General features: G+C 40.6%; 2 protein-coding genes and 1 non-coding gene across 5 annotated transcripts in view; 1 reads left to right on the top strand and 2 right to left on the bottom strand.

The window, feature by feature from the left end:
• LOC117609781 (uncharacterized) overlaps nt 1–19,776 on the top strand; it is a 123,171-nt gene that overhangs the window by 32,090 nt on the left and 71,305 nt on the right. Inside the window, exon 2 of one of the 3 annotated variants that reach the window (XM_076689731.1) lies at nt 8,872–16,113. The exons of 1 other annotated variant lie outside the window; for it this stretch is intronic. In XM_076689731.1, the coding sequence (XP_076545846.1) occupies nt 8,900–12,298 (3,399 nt within the window). In that variant the 5' untranslated portion in view covers nt 8,872–8,899 and the 3' untranslated portion in view covers nt 12,299–16,113. Of the gene's footprint in view, nt 1–190; nt 16,114–19,776 lie in introns of those variants that run through there. One more of the 3 variants, XM_076689730.1, reaches the window with a different exon arrangement.
• TRNAD-GUC (transfer RNA aspartic acid (anticodon GUC)) lies at nt 540–611 on the bottom strand. The gene has a single exon. It is a non-coding gene; the product is annotated as a tRNA-Asp (tRNA).
• LOC117611087 (uncharacterized) lies at nt 6,815–8,486 on the bottom strand. Its single transcript, XM_076689784.1, has 4 exons — nt 8,459–8,486; nt 7,312–7,469; nt 7,084–7,230; nt 6,815–7,012 (listed from the first exon to the last, which is right to left on the bottom strand). The coding sequence occupies exons 1-4, from the start codon at nt 8,484–8,486 to the stop codon at nt 6,815–6,817; spliced, it is 531 nt and encodes a 176-aa protein (XP_076545899.1).

Here is a 19,776-nt window from a genome sequence, read left to right as displayed (position 1 = left end):
GTAAAACTGTGCAAGCGATGATATGATGTGGGAAGGGGAGTGGGGGAGTGGTTGGATAGCGGGGATACAAAAATAATTTTTTGTATTAAACAAAATATTAACAAAACATTAAATTCTCCCCGGCGGGGAATCGAACCCCGGTCTCCCGCGTGACAGGCGGGGATACTGACCACTTTTTTTTTTGTAACAGAACGTTTATTGCCAATAAATAATATTTACAAGATGCAATAAACCTAAACGTACAAAGAATAGCGCGAAGAAGACAAATATGAGACTAAAGGCTCCCTCATGGAGCACGCACAGTCTGGACAAAGAGTAATATATACATAGCACTTAATGCTACATTATGTACAACTTAAACTAAACTTAATTATTTATACAGTGACTCTATTGTATGTACAGAAAATGGCAAAAACTATACAATCGGTGTTAAGTTGGAGAGAAGAAGGAAGTAGTTTAGTCTGTTGGTTGCATACAGTGATTATATGAATTAAAATATAAAGAAGAAAAATAAATAAAATTGTAAAATAATTCGTATCCTCCCCGGCGGGGAATCGAACCCCGGTCTCCCGCGTGACAGGCGGGGATACTGACCACTATACTACCGAGGACTTTACGCAAATGTCAATGTTGGTTTTTGTTTTTAAATTATTACATTTTAAATTGTTAAATTGTTAAATTGTTAAATTACAGCCACCAATATCTTTCTACATTTCGTCTATGGTTGTCCTTCAAGTCTACGCTGGATAGTTTGTAGTTAAAACGCATGGCCGGATCCTCGAAATCTATGTTTCTATTGTATGTGATAGTTTTATCGGTGGTTTTCCTAAACACGTGGTATATTAGTGGAACGTTATTACTATTTTGAATATATCCTTCGCTGTCTAAATAGATAAATGACTCTGGTGCTGTGTATCCGGTATTCATGGTTTTCGCGAAGTACAATGGGTTCGGGTATGTTGAACAAAATACTTGGCTATTTGAATCTATTGAATTAATGCTGGCCCAGTGGTTTCTTATTAATTTTAGCGCGAATAGGTCTATCCTGATCATTTTGGCTTCCTCGTATAATTTGTAATTGCTGATCCGTTTCGTATAATTGGATTCCGGGGACCGGTATCTGTTGAGGCAGGCGCGGATGCATTTCCTTTCGAAGGCTCGAAGTTTCTCCATAGTCCCTGGGCTGATGTTAAACCAGATGTTGTGCGCCTGTTGTGGTTGGTTATGTGTGTTTGTGTGATTGTTGTTTGAAACTATTGCACTGAATGATACGTTTGGTTTAATTAATTTATTGACTAATTTTTCTTTATTTTCTCTAGCTAATTTTAGTTTTTCTTTCCTGTCCTCTATTTTCTGTTTCATTTCGACTAGTTTCGGACATCCTCTGTAAGAGGCTGGATGTCCGAATTGTTTGCAATTTGCGCAATAAGGCTGCGCTTCTGATGTGCTGTTTCGTGCGCATTCTCCCGGATTGTGGGGTTCGTTGCACTTTACGCACCTGTATTTAAGGTTGCAGTTAAGTGCCACGTGTCCTATTCGTTGACACCTCTTACATTGGATTCTATCTTTTTTTATTAGTTTTCCCATGAAACTATGGAGTGGAGTACTGTTTTTATTTTTAAAAGGTTATCGGCTTTGTACTAAGTATATTGGGAGGTTTCTACCATCTTTAATGGATTTCTACGTTGTGAACTTTTTTACTGTTTTAAACTCTACATTGTCTATCTGTTTTTGTTTTAAGTGTTCTAGGACGGTTTCTGGGTCAAATTCTCCTTCGAGATTTTTAAGAAGAATCGTCATCACCTTCTCCTGTTTTGGGGTGTATGTGAAGAATTCTATTTTATTTGATTTTAAGGTATTGCAGGCTAGTTTGAATGATGCTAAATGCAAGAGGTGTTTGTCGTTGTTAATTCGTTTTGTGTAGAAGTCCTTTGTAATTTTACTGATTAATTCTATTGTTTTCTTACATGTATTTCTGTATACTACTATTGGTGGGGGTTTGTTATTTAAATTAATCTGTTTGGGTACATTTACCTCGTTTCCAAATTTGGGTTTCTTGTGTTGGCTTCCTTGGGATGACGTGGTTGCCTTTTGTAGGTCCTCCTTTGTTGGGGCAGGTAGTGTGTTGGCGTTGCTCTTTCTTTTGGGCCGTGCGATGGTCGTTTCATGATATTCTTAAAATACGGAGTTTCTATACTTTTATCAGTAGTCCAATAGCTTTGAATCGTGGGCTTAGAAACTAGACTCATTAAAATATTTAAAGCAATAAATACTTTTAATTCGTCTTCTTCAAGAGGTATAAACTCTGCGTCGCTTGCGCCATATTTATTTGTTTCCATAATTATCTTTATAATTAACTCCTTGTTAAAAAATAGTTCAAAAATCTCCCTTCTCTGTTTTCTAAACTTGGATTTCTTGAATTTAAATACAGATTGACAGCACTTACTCATAGTGGCAGTTTGAAAGATTTTCACAAAAAGACGAAGAAACGCTCTAAACGTAGTCTGTCGCAACCAAAGAATATTTCGCAATTGGTAAAGAAAGTAGTCGTAGCCTCGCGGATTATTCCGCGCTTGATGATAGCAGACAGTCGCGGCTCGCGGATTATTCCGCGCTTGGTGATAGATGACAGTTGCAGCTCGCGGATTATTCCGCGCTTGGTGATAGATGACAGTTGCGGCTCGCGGAATATTCCGCGCTTGGATGCAAATGGGTTAATGCGATATTGGGTATTTCGTCAAAGCCGGAGGATCTTTTGTTGTTTAGGTTTTTGAATGTATATATGAGCCTGTGGAACGATGTGAAGTAATTGGGAGGGACGGATTCTTGGTTAGGATTGTTCACGGTGTTCTTTTCGGAGAAAGTGCAGAGTGTGGCATTATTATCCCTGTTTTGCTCTATTTCGTGTCTTAGTGTGTTTATTTTCTTCTGCACTATGTTTGTGTGTTGCTGTTTGCCCATGTGCATGTTTTGTGTGTGGACGGATTCAAAGTGTGCACCTAAGGTGTCGAGTTTGCATGTCGGTGACTAGCAATGAGTTTGCGTCTTTGGTTAGTTGGTTGGCATTTAGGTTAGCTTTGTCAAGGAGATCCGTGTTTGATGTGGGGATTTTAAGGGTTTCGATGTCTTCGCTGTTTTTCGTCCGGAATATATGTACTCTTTATCGATGGGAATAGATCGTTATGTTTATGTAAGGAAATTTTGCTGATTCGGTTTTTCCAGTAACTGCTTATTGATTCTTGGAAGGCTTTTTTTATTTCGTATCTGGTGTTTTTGAGTTCTTTTTTAAGAGTTTTTATGATTGGGTCGTTTGTCTCTGTGTAATTTCGTAGGTTTGAGAGTCTATTGATTTGGGTGATTAGAAAGCTTTTATGTTTACGGAGGTTTCTTATTTTTGGGGTGATGTATCTGTCTGTGGAGTTGAAGTTATTGTCTATGCGCGGGACAGCTAGGTCTATCGCTTCTAAGATGTTTGTATTTAATCTGCATATGTAGTCGTGAGGTTTCTGTCGTTGGGTATGTCAATGTTGTCTTTTTCTGAGAGAAACGTTTTGTACTTGTCCCAGTCCGGTTTGTTGAAGTTATATTTGATATTAGCTGTTGTTTCGTCGAATAGGAAGTAGTCCGTTGTCGGAATGGATATTGTTAGTTTTGTCGCTCTATGGTCGCTATCGTATTTGAAGGATTGCAAAAGGTTAGTTGCGGGTGTGTCGTGGAATTTGATTCTGTTGTCCGCCAAACAGAGGTCTATGAAAGCTCCGCTTTTTGGATAAGAGGGGGTTGCGGTACTGAGTAGTGTAGTTCTATAGGTGATGTTATTTTCAGAGAGCCATTTGTTGATGGACACTCCGCGCGCGTTATTTATAGTATTTCCCCACGTATGGTGCTTAGCATTTCGGTCGCCCGCGAGCAGGTAGTAATTGTTTATTTTATGTAGTTCGAGGGAGTCGAAAAGGGCTCTTTTTTGCAGCTTCTTGTGGCGTATCCTGATATGAGGTATAATTTGCAGTTATTTTGGAATTTGATTTCAAGAACTGTTGCTTCGAAGCAAGTGCTGTTAGTGATGTTGTTTGTCTGTATGTTTTTGAATTTAATGTCTTTTCGTATAAGTATGCCTGTGCCTCCCGCTTGTTTGGAATTTAACCTGTAACGGGGTCGGTCGGTTCGGTGCGCACGGCGTTGCGCACTGCAGCGGTTTTCCCCGTGCCAGGGTTCGCATGGGAACAGGTCGGTAAATAACGAGTCGGTGTTAGTAGAAAAATAAAGTATTTATTCAAAGTAAAGTGAAGTGGGATTCCTAACGGCGGCTACCCTCGCCGGTTGGTCGGGCGGTGCTCTCCTGCCTCGGGAGCTACAATCAAAATATCGTCTGGTGGTTAGACGCGTGGAGCCAATCTTAAGCATAATATACAGGACTTATGAACTACGGTCGGAACCCGGTCCGTCACAGAAAATACGCGGCCTTAATTCTAGCGCAGGTCGTAGCCATCGCTACGCGGTCTTACAACTAACGGCGCGATGTCGGAGCGCGGAGTGAGAGCGCTGAGCGGAGCGCGAACGCAAACAAACGCAAACGTACGCAAACGCAAGAGAGGTCGAGTCGGGGTGGGATTGGCCCGGTTGGGCCGACGGTATTTATTCAATCGCGCTGCGGTGTTTCGCGCTGCGGTGGAGTTGCTGCCCGCTTGCCTCACGCGGCTCGTCTTCTCGTACGCCGAGGTAGAACCGAACAGCGAACGAGTCGACGACCAATCCTGGCTAGCCTGGGTAACGCCACAAAGCTGGACGGAATCGGCTGCCAAAGGCAAATTGCGGTGCCGAGTAAGCTAGCGTTCGGAAGCCCCGCGGAAGCACCGGCAGAGATTATGAACGCGCACTAGCTTGGTCATCCCGGGTCAACCACGGGACTGACGAGGCTAGGCGCCTACGGCCGCTGGACCTATGGGAGCTGCCAGGTCGTAGTGCAGTGCAATGCTACGGGCCATTGGTCAGAGATCTCTTCGCCAGGTCAGCCATGGCTCTGGTGCTTCGGTCCGGACCTCCGGGGAGGTCCCCTCGGGGCCGAACCCCTGAGGCAACTCATCGATCCGCGCATCGATCGGTCCTACTTATACTCTAATCGCCCGGGAGTGGGGATGCCGCCGCGGTGGGGGCGCGCGATGCGAGACGCCGATCCGCGGCTGTCGTCGCAATGGTGACGCTCTTACTATTGGCCAAACCAGAACTGGTAACGTAAATCGCCGCCCTACCCGTAGTGTCACTGAACCAATTGTCAGGGATGTTGTAGGGTTCCGCCACTACTACCAGGTCCGCTCCCTGTTCCATCGCACTTGTCATCAAAAGATCGTGCGCGAGCCTACAATGGTTCACATTGACTTGTAGGATCCTCATCTCACCCGCGCCTTTTTTCTTTCATCGCCTCTTTGTATCACGGACACTTAACCGACGCAGCTACGTGCCCTGTATGCGCCTCTGGAAGTCCATCGGCCACACACAGCCTGCACCTCGGTTCCTTCGTGCAGTCTTTCATATAATGGCCCTCCAGTCCACATTTCCTGCAAAAACCGCCCTTATCCTTGTTGATGCTGCAGTTACTCGCAATATGTCCTATTGCTCCGAAACCATTAAAGATATCCAAAAACTTCATAAACGAAAATTGTTCGTCTTAATGTATAGTGTTTGTTTATGTTGAAACAAAGCTGTTTAAACAATTATAAAAAGTTATAAACAAAAAAGCTTAAAAACTATTGAAAAGTTCTAAAACTCGTCATGAAAATAGGAAATGGTCTGTTGTTTAAAGCGACGTAACGTTTGATTATCATTTGCTATTTTAAGGGAGCAAAAAATATTACTGAATACATACAGGGTGTTACGTTTAAGTGCGAATGGTCAAATATCTCCTAAAGAGTTAAAGCTATCCAAAAAATGTTTCTACAAATCTTGTTTGTTATGTGGTGCAGATGACGTTTCGATCGGTGAAGTGATGGGGAAGATTTTGAAAGCAAAACAATTTTTTTAAATGGCACCCTATATTTTTCTATTTATAATATTGTAGTGGGTGTTGAGACGAATTCAACGACCTGCTACATCGCATCATTCCATTAGTTAAGGTGATGCGAGCGTCGAGACCGAACTCCGAATTCCGCGTTGGTAAAACAGTCAACGTTTCATCGAAAATTAGGCCGAACAGAAACTGATTTAAGCGCCACCTCAATTATTGCATCCAACTAACGGCATGCTATTCTACATCACTTTTCGCATACATCTAAATGACACACGGATGCTACGATAGCTATATTATGTACGCCACCGCCAAAGTATAAAATACGATACTGCATACATCACCTAGGAAATGTATGAATGACCTAACTCCTTCAGCCAAATATTATATATACATTTATTGTAATATAACATAACCAAGGTAAGCCTGTATGTACATCGTTAGTATATACACAGGATAAGTAATAGGGGAATAAATGACAAGAATGTAAGTAGATAATGAAAATATTTATTATAAAAATACGAATAATATTTATTATAAAAATACGAAAAAAACTTATACTAATTTAATAATAATAAAAATAACCAGTCACAGGTATAATATATAAGGAAAATAATAAAACTCGAAAAACCTTCGATTTCTATCTCGCAATAAATTTTAATCAAACGCATGATTTATTACAACAAAATATACTAATTTAATAATAATAAAAATAAAATTTTATTTTATAATTTTTTCCTGAAATCAAACAAATCATATTTTTATATTATCTGTGTCATTATTACTTATACAGATATTATCGTCGTACTCACTTCAAGTGTGCCGCCCGCAGCAGCAACTACAGCTGCTGCGGCCCGCGCCGCAGTTGTGCGTGCATCCGCACGGGCCGCTGCAGGGGCAGTAACTGCGGCCGCGGCCGCGGCCGCAACCGTCACGGCACGTTGATTGCCGCCACAGCCGCCTCGCCTCTCTGCGGCGTTGCCGGAACAGCCGCTGTTCTGACCTGTATGCCTGGAGAAATAAATATAATGTTATTATTCATAAACAATGAATAAGAGAAATAACGTAAAAAAACGACTTACGGTTGGCTGTTCCGGCCCGTAGAGCCCGGCTAATGGGGAGTGATACGTTGGATGCGTCGGCTGGTGTTGCGGCTGCGGCGGCTGGTGCGGCGGCTGGTGCGGCGACTGGTGCGGCGGCTGGTGCTTTGGCTGGTGCTGTGGCTGCGGCTGCAAAAATAAATATTATGATATTATGTATAAACAATAGCAGAAATAACGTATGAACATGAACGCAAAGAAATGACTTACGATAAGCCCAGCATGTTGCCGTTCGCCCAATTCCTGTACTTGCTGCCGCAGGGTAGCAAGCTCCGTTTGGTTTTGTTGCATCTGCAACGATTGTTGCTGTAACAGCTGTTGCAGCTGCAACAGCGGCTCCGCGTCTTCTGCTTTTTTATCTTCAACATCTGAAAACAAATTGGAAAACATGGGTAATATGTACCTGAAATTGAATCAAATGAGTTTCGGTTTCTCGATAGAGCTCGACAAAATTTCCACTCTTCAGCCGATTTTCAGCTGTCTCCGCTTACCGCTATTCCCTTTGCCGCGACGTTCATCACGCAGCCGCCGAACCGTTTGAGGCTCGGGAGCGTATCACTCGTAAACGTATGCTGGCAAAAAACGCATCGATAATAGTACCTCGTAGGTGGGGTGTCAGCATATGTTTACGAGTGATACGCTCCTGAGCCTCTAACGGTTCGTTGGCTGCGCGCTGAACGTCGCGACAAGGGGAATAGCGGTAGGCGGAGACAACTGAAAATCGGCTGAAAATTGCACATTTTTTCGAGCTTTGACGATGAGCTATACTTTACTAAGATATAAAATTACAATTATTCTAAATCTGGAATAAAATAGTAAAAGTGTATACGCGTATCCGCGAGACAATATAATATACGATTATTCCAACAATTATTGCAACAATTGTTGCAGAAACCGTTGGGATAGTGGTCTGTTTCATTGTCTCGGGGAGACGCGTCTAAAAAAGGCAATTTTCAAATTTTTTATTTCAGCCTGTGATGAAAATTTGACATTAGAACTACCAAAGGGGTCAAAATGATCGCTTTCCAGTTTCTTATTTGAATTTAAAAAATTTTATCAAGGTATTTTTGCTGTTCTACTGATATAATATTTGTAAAAAATATGTTATGTGTATACTGAACATTTCATCGAGATCGGTCAATGCACTGAGAAGTTACAAGTAATTAATTTCTGAAAATCGTGGCTTTTCATCCAAGAACGTAACTACTTCTGTTCTTAGGCGATTATCTGAAATTTACTTATAACTTCTAAATGCATTGACCGATCTCGATGAAATTTTAAGAATGCACATAACTCATTTTAATGTACGAAAGACATCAATGTCACCCGCGAAGTAAAGATAAAAAGAAACACTTACTGTCGGTTTTCTCCATCTTCGATGCCATTACCCTGTTCTCTCCTTGGTAGCATTCGTTGAACTGACGATGCCAGTGAAATTAGAAAACGCGACAGCGTTGGCGTTTCGTTTTTGTTTCACATCTACGAAGCGCGTTGCCATGGCCCGCGTTGTCATCTAATTCTTTCTAACAATAAGACGTCTTCACGGTAACGTAGAAGACATATTATTCAAAAAATTTCCAAGCATTTGTGAAAAAAATAAACACAAATGGGAAATCAAAAAGGTAGTATTCGTAAAGGATTGCGTGTAGGGAGAAAACTCTCCCTGAAAAGTGGTTACAGAAAACTGTACGTGTTTCAGATTTATACATTTCAGTAATTTGTATGAATTATCCTATAAATATTTATAATTTTATGCGTTCTACCTTGCAGGCGACAGAAACAACGGCAATTGTCGACAATGAAGATTGACGCTGCTGTAGTTTTCGAAGAAAAATATAATGTACCACTAAAATCTTTTGGGAAAACTGTAAAGGACGATAGTCAGACAGATATGTCTGATAAAAATCCTTCATTTCTCCCAAATAATGTAAAAGATGTGGGGCGCATCTTATCAGAAAACGCCCTTTGCGAAAATAACGATGTGGGGCGTATCTTATCAGAAAACGCCCTTCGCAAAAACGATGAAACTGTCGTTGTACAATGCGAATGTACAAGTGAGAGACTCACTGTACAAAACGTCCTGGACAATAGCGACGACAATTTCGTCGTAGGCGTCGGACACTTTGATGTGGGACGTATTTCGGATAATGTGCCAGAAGGCCGCCGCGTTGTTGACGTTCACTTCTTCTGGAATGAAATACATAGAACGTTCGACAATCATGCGCGAGGTATTGAATGTCATTTCCGCGATTGGAAAATGATCGGTAGTCGCCAGCATGGATGTCTGACACAGTTTTTCTTCAAGTGCCAAATGTGCAATTACGAAGATACTGTTTGGTCGGAACCTATGCATTCAGATATAACGAATGTAAATGAGGCCATGACGACCGCGACTGTTACAGTCGGAATCGGCTCTGCACAATTAGAAGAATTATGCGCCGCCCTGAACATGCCCTGCATGGCTGAAACGACGTACCGCAGGTACCGTGAAAAACTTGTCGATGAGTTTATGAAAAGCGCAATGCATACCATGCAGGCAGCAGGCGAAGAAGAAAGACGGTTAGCTTATGAAAACAACGAAGTCGTCGACGGTATCCCGTACATAACTGTCATAGCGGATGGTAGCTGGATGAAGAGATCGTATGGTACGAATTATAATTCACTTTCCGGTGTTGGTGCCATTCTAGGTTTCCGCACAGGAAAAGTTCTGTTTATCGGCATACGAAATAAATACTGCACAATATGTGATATAGCGGAACGAAAAGCTAAATCCCCAAAACATCATAAATGTTATAAAAATTATGATCGTTATGCCAGTTCTAGTAGCATGGAAAGTGATGCTATTGCTGAAGGTTTCAATTGCAGCATTCAAATGCATGGCTTGATATATAGAACGGTTGTTGCCGATGGTGATAGCAACGTCTATCATACTATTGTGAATAACAGACCTTACCGAGAACAAAAAGTAACTGTTAGAAAAGTAGAGTGTACCAATCACTTACTTCGTAATTTATGTAAGAAGTTGAGATACGTTGCGGAGAAAACGCAAACGAAGGGTCAGAGAGCTCGTGGCTATGTTGCATACCGAAATATCATTAAAAAAAATATTTTAAATATTCGTAGAGCTGTTGTTTTAGCAGTCAATGCGCGAAAACAAGAAAAAGGGCCTCAGCATATCAAAGCTAGAGAACTTCAGAAGGACATTTTAAGTATTCCTAGCCATATATTTGGTGAGCATAAGGAGTGCAATAGCCGCAACCATACGTGTATGCCGGACGTAAACAGAGCTGAGAAAAATTACGTTCCATCTTTGAAATTGTTCGGTCTGTATAGCGAAGTCGAGAAAGCCATACGATTCCTCAGCTGCTATTCGGATAGCTTGTTAATGAATGTTACAAACAATCCCGCAGAAACTTTTAATTCAATTATCTGCAAAGAGATTGGTGGAAAACGTATTAATTTTGGTGCAAGAGGTTCCTACAATGCTAGAGTTGCAGGAGCTGTTACGCAATACAATACGCAACAAGTACTTACAGAAATGCATAAGAACATGTGTAAAACCGTTCCGCCACTAGTAAAGAGATTGGAGGAACGGCGACAAAAAAAAGTTGCAAAAACGAAACAATTTAGAATGACCTATGGTAAGACAAGGAAATTAAAGCCAGTGCAAGGAACGGATAAATATTATGGTCCAAACTCGCAAAGACCAGATCTTCCGAGTGATATGCTGCTTCAACTTCGCAAGGAACATTTTCAAAAGCTTGCAGACAATGCAAAAAATCGTACAATAATAGAAACGAACACAAGAGAGCAAAACGATTCAGATTTATGGAGAACTTTGAAGGAGGAAATGCTAACTGCTTCGAATTTTGGAGCAGTGTGTCGCATGAGACAAACAACGTCCTGCGCAGCAATGGTAAAAAACATTTTATATCCTCCATTTGTCGATACCGCTGCTATGAAATACGGCCGCGATAAAGAACACATAGCAAGAAAAGACGTGGCGAACGCAATGAAAACAAGAATTCGAACTTGTGGATTGTTCATTGATCGCGACATTCCATACTTGGGTGCATCTCCTGATGGACTTATCGACGATGACGGTTTACTGGAACTGAAATGCCCGCAATCTGCCGAGAATTTGACAGCGACAGACGCAATAGAAACAATACGTCACTTACGAAACATCTTCGATAAGAGAGATATACAAGAAATGAATAGGAAGCACCAGTATTTCTACCAAGTACAAGGTCAGTTGCATATAACACAGCGGAAGTACTGTATTTTCGCTATCTGGACACCTCAAAGCATACATATGATCCACGTAAATAGGGACGACGCGTTTTGGACGAATCATATGGAACCTTTCCTAACGCGTTTCTACGAAGAATGCATGCTTCCGGAAATATTGGACAGCCGCCACAATAGACACATGCCTATTAGAAATCCAGAATACATACTACGGGCAAAAGAAGACGCATCAATTCAAAAATCTAGTAGAAAAATCACAAAAAAGCGTACATATGAAAACATGATACAGAACAGTGTTGAAGCATCAAATATGACCGTTGAAGCAGTAAATAGCGAGTGTGTCATTGTCAGTCATTCCGACCAAGAAGAAAAATTCATAGATGATGATGTAGGATACTATATATTGGAGACTGCTGTTTCTTCCGTAACTGACGTACAGAAAAATGTACTACCTGTGCAAAGTAAATTAAACGATGAATTGTTAGATCGATTTTTGCGTGTCGTCAGAGAAACTGCTCCTTTTGAAACGCAAAGTGTCCTATACTTACAGTTTACAAAATTTATCAAGCCCTGCTGTAGTGACAAAAGCGTGCAAATAATTGGAGGCAACTGTTCTGATCACTGGCGAAGTATCTATTTCGACGGTCGCAAACTCCATGTATACGACAGTTTACCTGGCAGTGCATACGACAAGCTCGTAGAGGAAGAAAAAAAATATATTGCATTACGATTTCCTCATATTCGCAAAAATGATATACTTTTTGAAAGAGTTCAGGCGCAACCAGATTGTTACAGTTGTGGTGTATACGCGGCGGCATACATCACTACCATAATTTTGGGTGGAAACCCTTGCTCAGAAAACTATTCCCATGACATACAGCGGCTGAGATGTCACTTCGTAAATATTATTGAAAATAATAGACTGTCGCCCTTCCCGACAGAATAAGAGAATAGTAATATATTATGCACTGTTGGAGCATAGGCTTATTAGCGAGGTCGTGAAGGTAATTAGTCCGACAATGCGTTAGTAAAAGTTTCATTCAGAAAATGTCAGAAATAAAAAAGCATCAGTCACAGCGATATGTTTCGGCTCCTAGCTTAGAATTCTTGGACCTCTCTCTTCTCCACTGTCTGTCCCTTTGTACGTTCACGCTTGGTTCGCGCCGCATGTAAACGCAGAGTTGACGCCACTGTACATTTTTTCTTTGCCTCTTCAAAATTAAGTGACATAACCCTTATCTATGCTTCAACACTTTGTATTCATGTATCTTATTTCCTGTAAAATCCTCTTTTTATTCACGGCCACCAGCAGCATAAAAATGTGTAAATACAGTAAAATCTCGATTCGTGCATTTCAATCGGAACCGAATGCGAACTCGAATCGTGTACAGAACACGTTTCTGGAGTGAGTTCGGCTCGCGTTTGATGTGGTGACAGCCGAGAATCGAGGTGTACAGGAAAAAAGCAAAATACCCGGATACGTGTGAGACAATACTAATGCAATCAAAATTTTGTAATTTTTATAATGAAAATGTAATAATGTATTTGTTAGATTTTTTTGATTAAAACAAGATCAAACATGACATAATTTGAATTATAATTATTTATTTATTTATTTATATCTAAATAAGTAAAAATAATGCAAGTTATATGGTGTTTGGTCTTATTTTAATCAGTAGAACCGTACAATGACATTGGTGAAAGTTTCATTTAGCAAAAACGAAAAATAAAAAAGTTATTGTTGAATTAATGTTGTCTCTCTCAAATGTTTTTTCTCGGGCCGTTTAATTTTCGGACCTCTTTCTCTTTCGCTATTTGTCCTTTCCTACGTTCACCAGGATTGAAGAACTCACTCCAACCGTGTTGTTCTTCCAGCGTCACATTTTCGTTTCCTATTCATCGAATATTTGGGCGTAACGCAAAATCAGGAGAGTCCAGCATAATATCAGATTATATGCTGAAAAAATGTACTACTTATCTGTCTACAAAAAATTTAATACATCTGGCAACATATTTATTTTCGGGATGCTAAGTAATTAGCATTTCACTACTCAATGAAATATGTAAACCGCTGCCTATAGATGTGCGTCTGCGTCAGCACATGCATAAGTGTTGGTTGCCATCCGCTGGCCATTTGTCTTCTGTTTAGAAAGAAGGTCAGGGACCGTAAAAGTTCCATTCATAACTGCATATCCGAGATTTCAAGAAATGTGTATTCAAATTCAATTACAGGTGAATATTATTGATGTGATGGGTTACGTTGCAGCCGTAAAGTGGCCGGCAACGTTTTTCTGCAATAATAATAAGAAGTAAAAAAAAATTGCAAGAAATGCACAAATGCGTATTATAAATAATTTGTTATTATTTCACGAAAGCGTTTCCGACCGCAGGCAGCCGGATGTACATATATACTATAACCTAACTGATTACATCAATAACATTCACTTGTAATTGGGTTTGAATAGACATTTCTTGGAGTCTGGTATATGCAGTTCTGAACGAAACCTTCACTCTCGTTCGACCCTCGTTTGTAAACAGAAAAGTGGCAAGCAATTTGACGCAATGTATGCTGTCACAGATCAACAACTATATTTTTGCAAATTGAATAAATTCGATTGACGCACACATGTTCACATATACGAGCTGCGAATGAGCGCGCGGTCGAGCACAGAAAACGAACAAACTGCGCCCTACAGAAAAAACAAGGAACTAAATTTGTGGCCTGTTTTACCTTTTTCACGTCTTTCGTGAGTGAAAAATCAACGAAATCGTAGAACCCACTATTTTTCTAAACGAAAGCTTGTACACCATTACCCGAGTGCTCGTTTTGCTCTATCCGATCCAAAGAATGGCGCTCTGGTCTCTATTTGGACATTCGATTCGCAAAAATGTTTATATTACGAATAAGTTAATGCAGGCGAGTCCGATCCGCCATTTTCTTGACCGTGGACAGACAGTAATTTCAATATTTTACAACTTTTTGACGATTTAGGTAAAATAAGGACCAGAGCGCCATTCTTTAGGGCCTCCTGAACACGTCCCTCAAATTTCTTTGCAATCTGTTCAGCAGGAACAAAAAATGGTGGGTTCTACGTTCTAGGGAATTTTCTAGGGACTGTCGGTAAAGTTTTCGACGCTCGCATCGCCTTAAAACCATAAATTTTTGCGATTGAAGTTGCATCAGTGTGCACGGAGAACATTGGCTGCAGTTTTACCATAATCTTTATTAAATATGTTCAAAAATTGATCAATTGACAGTATCCCGAAAATTAAATTATCTTAGAATAATTTAATTTTGGCGTTCTTTTATCTATTGGCGCAAGTACGAATCCGTGTGACTTTTAACTTTTTTAATAAACATTCGTAATCAGTCGTTTCATTTTTCATTAGTTTTAACAAGTTATCTGTAAATCAATTTAAAAAAAATGTTAGTGCAAAGAAATAAAAAGAATTACACATATTAAAAACGCGTGAAAACTTGCCTTAAAAAATCCATAAATTAGGCCGCGTTGTTTGAAAACGATGTGCAAGAGTATTATTAAACGACTCAACAATGTTGTTAGTCCTCACTGCAGAACCGTATACGCTGACCTTGGAAGAAATAAGAAGCCACACATTGCGCAGATGTGCCATAAACAGAAGTATAATACATACATGTACATTTAGAAATGTACCGCATAAACGGTCAGCGATTAATTGAATTTGATGTAATGCTTCTGGAAACATATCGGATGGAGCTAAAGGCATTGCCATAGCCATTGACAGAATTGCTCTTGGTGCACCTTGCAACCCCAACTTCTTCCACTTCCTTAATAGAGCCTGAATAATAAGAAAAGGATTATTCAATTCTCTGTTGAACACGTTAATGAGTTAAGTTATGCAAAAAATACATGAATAATGCCAACAGTTATATTCTACCTGAGAAAATAAAACCAGCATCCATGTGTGACGGTCCTGCGGTGGACCGGGGTGGAACGGCGGCTCAGTTGGGTGTTCAAGCTTCTTCGCTGAATGGAAACGTGTTTATTCTTAAATTACCTTATTTACTAACGATTACAGGTGATGCGGTGCGGAAATCTTAAAATCTTACAGACTGTAGATGGTCGCGAATCGCAGCGCAGGCTTAAAGCTACGGAACGCGGATCTTACAACTACGGTACGCGGGTTTTATTCGGCTCGCGGGTCGGTACTTATTTCTACGCGATCTTATAGCTACAGTCCTTACTACTAGCGGTTCGCGGCGCGGTCTTAAGGCTACGGAGCGCGGTTTGTACAGTTCGCAGTGGGCGAAGACGGGATCAGGGGTCGTAGGAGCGGTAGTGATTGTAGTAGTGATTCCCTCGGTCAGTTGGCAAAACGCCGTCCCGCGGGCTTGGCCAGAAGACCTTTGTCCCGTCTGCTTGTGGCTTCCGCCTGGGCAGAACAGAGGTTAGGGGTTATCAAAGATTCTAGAAGGTCAGACGGGCCTTCCGCGTGCGTAGATTATCGACCTTTCGGCGGGACGGCCGGATTTCACCAAACCATCCCGGAGCCATGGAGGAAGTAGGAATACAAAAAAAAGTCGTGCTTGGCTCGTTCGTATCGGCGGTTGCGACGGTGTGTTCGCTACGGTTCGCTATCTCGGTACGGAGCCGACTCGACTTCTAGGCAGTGATGCCAGAACCGTGGGACGTGGGACAAATCTTTACCCTTTCCACGACGTCCCAGTGACTCCCCTACCGCAGTTGTTTCATCTAACCCAAGCGCGTTGTCCCACGTGTCCGTGTGAGCTCTGCGGGTTTGGCAGAGTTCGGCTGCTCTCGTCATTTCTACGTTATCGGCTCGATGCACAAGTCGCTAAAGCACGTGGCAGCAGCATCGACGAATCGATAAAATAATATAATTTCGTCCATGGCAATATGGCTGAATTTAGAAACCAGGAGAATCAGTTCGAATCCCGATTTTACGGTTTCAGTTCTGATTCTTAATACATTAACGTTTTTCTAATACATAAAAATACATTTTTAATACATTAATGCTATGAAATACATTAACTTGGAAAGCAGTTAAAAAAAGGAGTTGAACTGCATCTTTCTTTGATATTTTTTTTAATATTTAAGTTTTATATATATACATATGTATGTACGTACATATGATAAAAGTACATGATACAGAAGTAATTTCTTCAATTAGATATTACTGTTATTCTAACTATTACAATACGTAAATCCGAAGACATACGAGGAAAATTGGTTAGGTTAAATTGTAAGGATACAAAGAAATTTCAATCTTTAACGGTTTGTTAGTTTTATTTCTTATTCCTTACAACTATTATAATTTTATTCTCTGAATGGTCATTACAGTGAAAGAATAGAATGTGTTATTATGCTGGATTTTCCCGATTCCCCTAAAAGTGTGCGAGGCTGGCAGAACGACACAGCTCGAGCGAGTTCTTGAATGCTGACGAACGTAGAAAAAGACAAATAGCGAAAGAGAAAGAGGTCCGAGAATTAAAGGGCCCGAGAAAAAACATTTGAGTGAGACAATATTAATTTAACCATAACTTTTTTATTTTTCATTTTTGCTAAATGAAACTTTTACCAATGTAATTGTAAGGTTCTTCTGATTAAAATAAGACCAAACACGACATAATTTGCATTATATTTACTTATTTATTTAAAACCTAATGCAAATATATAAAGTAACTATAATTCAAATTATGTCGTGTTTGATCTTGTTTTAATCGAAAAATTTCATCAATACGCTAGTGGAAGTTTCATTCAAAAGAAAAATCAGTCATTATAAAGCAACGAAGTGTAAGTACAGATTAAGTACACAAAAAAAACATAAGGTTTATACCAAGCTTAACATTTTCTATTGTATGATGGTAATCACTATATTATAGTTTTGTTTCCTTGTTGTATTATAGGAAAGTAAAATATGCAATATCGTATAAGCGTGGACCAGGTGCAATAGTTACAAGAAACCTGATATGTATATAACAAATCAAATGAGGAATCAAATTGTACTAAACCATCTTTCATTGTAATGACCATTCAGAGAATAAAATTATAATAGTTGTAAGGAATAAGAAATAAAACTGACAAACAGTTGAAGATTGAAATTTCTTTATATCCTTACAATTTAACCTAACCAATTTTCCTCGTATGTCTTCGAATTTACGTATTGTAATAGTTAGAATAACAGTAATATCTAATTGAAGAAATTACTTCTGTATCACGTACTTTTATCATATGTACGTATATAAAACTTAAATATTAAAAAAAATATCAAAGAAAGATGCAGTTCAACTCCTTTTTTTAACTGCTTTCCAAGTTAATGTATTTCATAGTATTAATGTATTAAAAATGTATTTTTATGTATTAGAAAAACGTTAATGTATTAAGAATCAGAACTGAAACCGTAAAATCGGGATTCGAACTGATTCTCCTGGTTTCTAAATTCAGCCATATTGCCATGGACGAAATTATATTATTTTATCGATTCGTCGATGCTGCTGCCACGTGCTTTAGCGACTTCAGCATCGAGCCGATAATGTAGAAATGACGAGAGCAGCCGAACTCTGCCAAACCCGCAGAGCTCACACGGACACGTGGGACAACGCGCTTGTGTTAGATGAAACAACTGCGGTAGGGGAGTCACTGGGACATTGTGGGACGTTCTGGCAATACTGCTTCTAGGCCTCGTGGGCCGCCTTATATTTCGCCAGGCGGCTCAGTTTCCTAGCGAGAGCGAGCCTCGCGGCTCGCGGCCCTCTCGCGATCGCGGCGCTGTGTTGCGCCTCGCTAGTGGTATGGTGGGGGTCGGACTCGCGTACCCGTCACACATCTATGGCATCCCTGAGGAATTGTGCTCGTACACTTTCCATAGCAGCTCTCTCGTAATCACACACGACAGTTTCTAAGTTGTCTTGCAATCGTGGAACAAAACAAACTATTTTTCTCTGTTCTCGAAATTGCGTGGTCTGAGCGGGCGGAAAGAAACGCGAACCTTAATGTAACGGAACAACACTTTATTACACAAGAATAGTTACAGAAGCAATTGTTTACAAAAGTTCACACGAGAGTTCTGAGACGGCACAAAAAATATCACAATAAACGCGTAAACTGTACAATAATGAAAAAACCTAAATATAATTGTTTATAACTAGAACGGAGTGTAAAAAATTTAATGAATGACGCGGACTGAGAAATTCCGTACCGCGTAGACAAAATAGCCTTTTTAATGCGTAATAATCGCGTGGGCAGAAACAAGTGCCTTCACGTTGAGTACACGAACAAGAAGAAGGAAATCGATCATGGCGTCGATCGTGCCGGTTCCGGCGTAGAGAGGGGACCGCGTAAACAAAGAGGGGACCGCGTAAACAAAGAGGGCTCGAGCGATGCTGCCGCTGTCGGCAGTGACGCACCAGCGAAGTATTTTCGCTGCCAACATCGTTGTTCTACGTAGACTTGGGGAATTTCGCCAATATTCTCCATATTGCTTTGTACATTGTCTTAGTACGACATTCACATAAAATAAAAATGGAAGCCATTCCCTGTAAATTGATATCATTTTTTAATCTAATAATGTGAGATAAGCGTAACAAAAATTATCAATAGTGGTATATCGTGTCATTGTAACGTATATGTACAGTATAGAGGTGATGAAAAGGAGGTATTTGTGGTACAACCTAATAAGAGATTGTAACCGTACTCTTCCTTCAAGAGGCGGTTGCAGACAGGTTGATAGAAGGAGAGAAATAACTAAGAGACACTCAGAGGGTTAGTCGAGGAATAATTAGAAAATACGTTTATTCTTTGTATGGTTTTGAGAGTAGCTCTCGTCCATTCGATATACACAAGTAATTTAAACCCGCGGTTATTACGCTTGTTTGCGAGGAGACAGCAACTACGACTTCCCGGAATACCATGTTCTTGACGCTCGCGTCGAGTTTACAAATAGGTTTACGGCGGTACGCTCGCGGAAGCATTCGCACGCGACAACGCTGCCGAATATTCGAGATTTCAGACATTGACACGGGTACCTGTAGTCGAGTTCCTTTTTTAAGTTATTTTAATGATACGCGGGCATCGACAGTCTCTTCACGTCACACGGCTCGCTTATGCGATTTCCTCATTCGTGCGAGTTCATATGAACCCGGTTGACGAAGGAAATCGCCTCAGGTTGCACATGGAGCATGGGAGTGATCTCGGAAGCGATGCCAGAGTACGATGTCTCGTAACTGTTGGTTGGCTTGCGACAAGTGCTGATCTCTCGATTGATTCTATCTGAGCTTGATATGCGTCTGTTCGCATTGGAGCCTCGATGACAAGTGCTCGTTCTGCGGATCGGCAGGCACCTCGCTCGGTGCCCCTGGCAGCGAAGGGGAGTCTTACGCTTGAGCGATTCGTACTATGACATGATAGTGGGGCTGGCCCTACG

This window comes from Osmia lignaria, chromosome 8, assembly GCF_051020975.1.
Source record: "Osmia lignaria lignaria isolate PbOS001 chromosome 8, iyOsmLign1, whole genome shotgun sequence".
NCBI lineage: Eukaryota > Metazoa > Arthropoda > Insecta > Hymenoptera > Megachilidae > Osmia > Osmia lignaria.
This window is presented reverse-complemented; position numbering and strand designations above follow the sequence as displayed.

Bases quoted from the DNA above. Each gene is read 5' to 3' on its own strand.
- LOC117611087 (XM_076689784.1), bottom strand. From the start codon at position 8,486: ATGGCATCGAAGATGGAGAAAACCGACA. The intron at 7,231-7,311 runs GTAAGTCATTTC...TTATTTTTGCAG, and splicing joins GGCAACATGCTGGGCTTATC to CCGCAGCCACAGCACCAGCC. The intron at 7,013-7,083 runs GTAAGTCGTTTT...TTATTTCTCCAG, and splicing joins ACGGGCCGGAACAGCCAACC to GCATACAGGTCAGAACAGCG.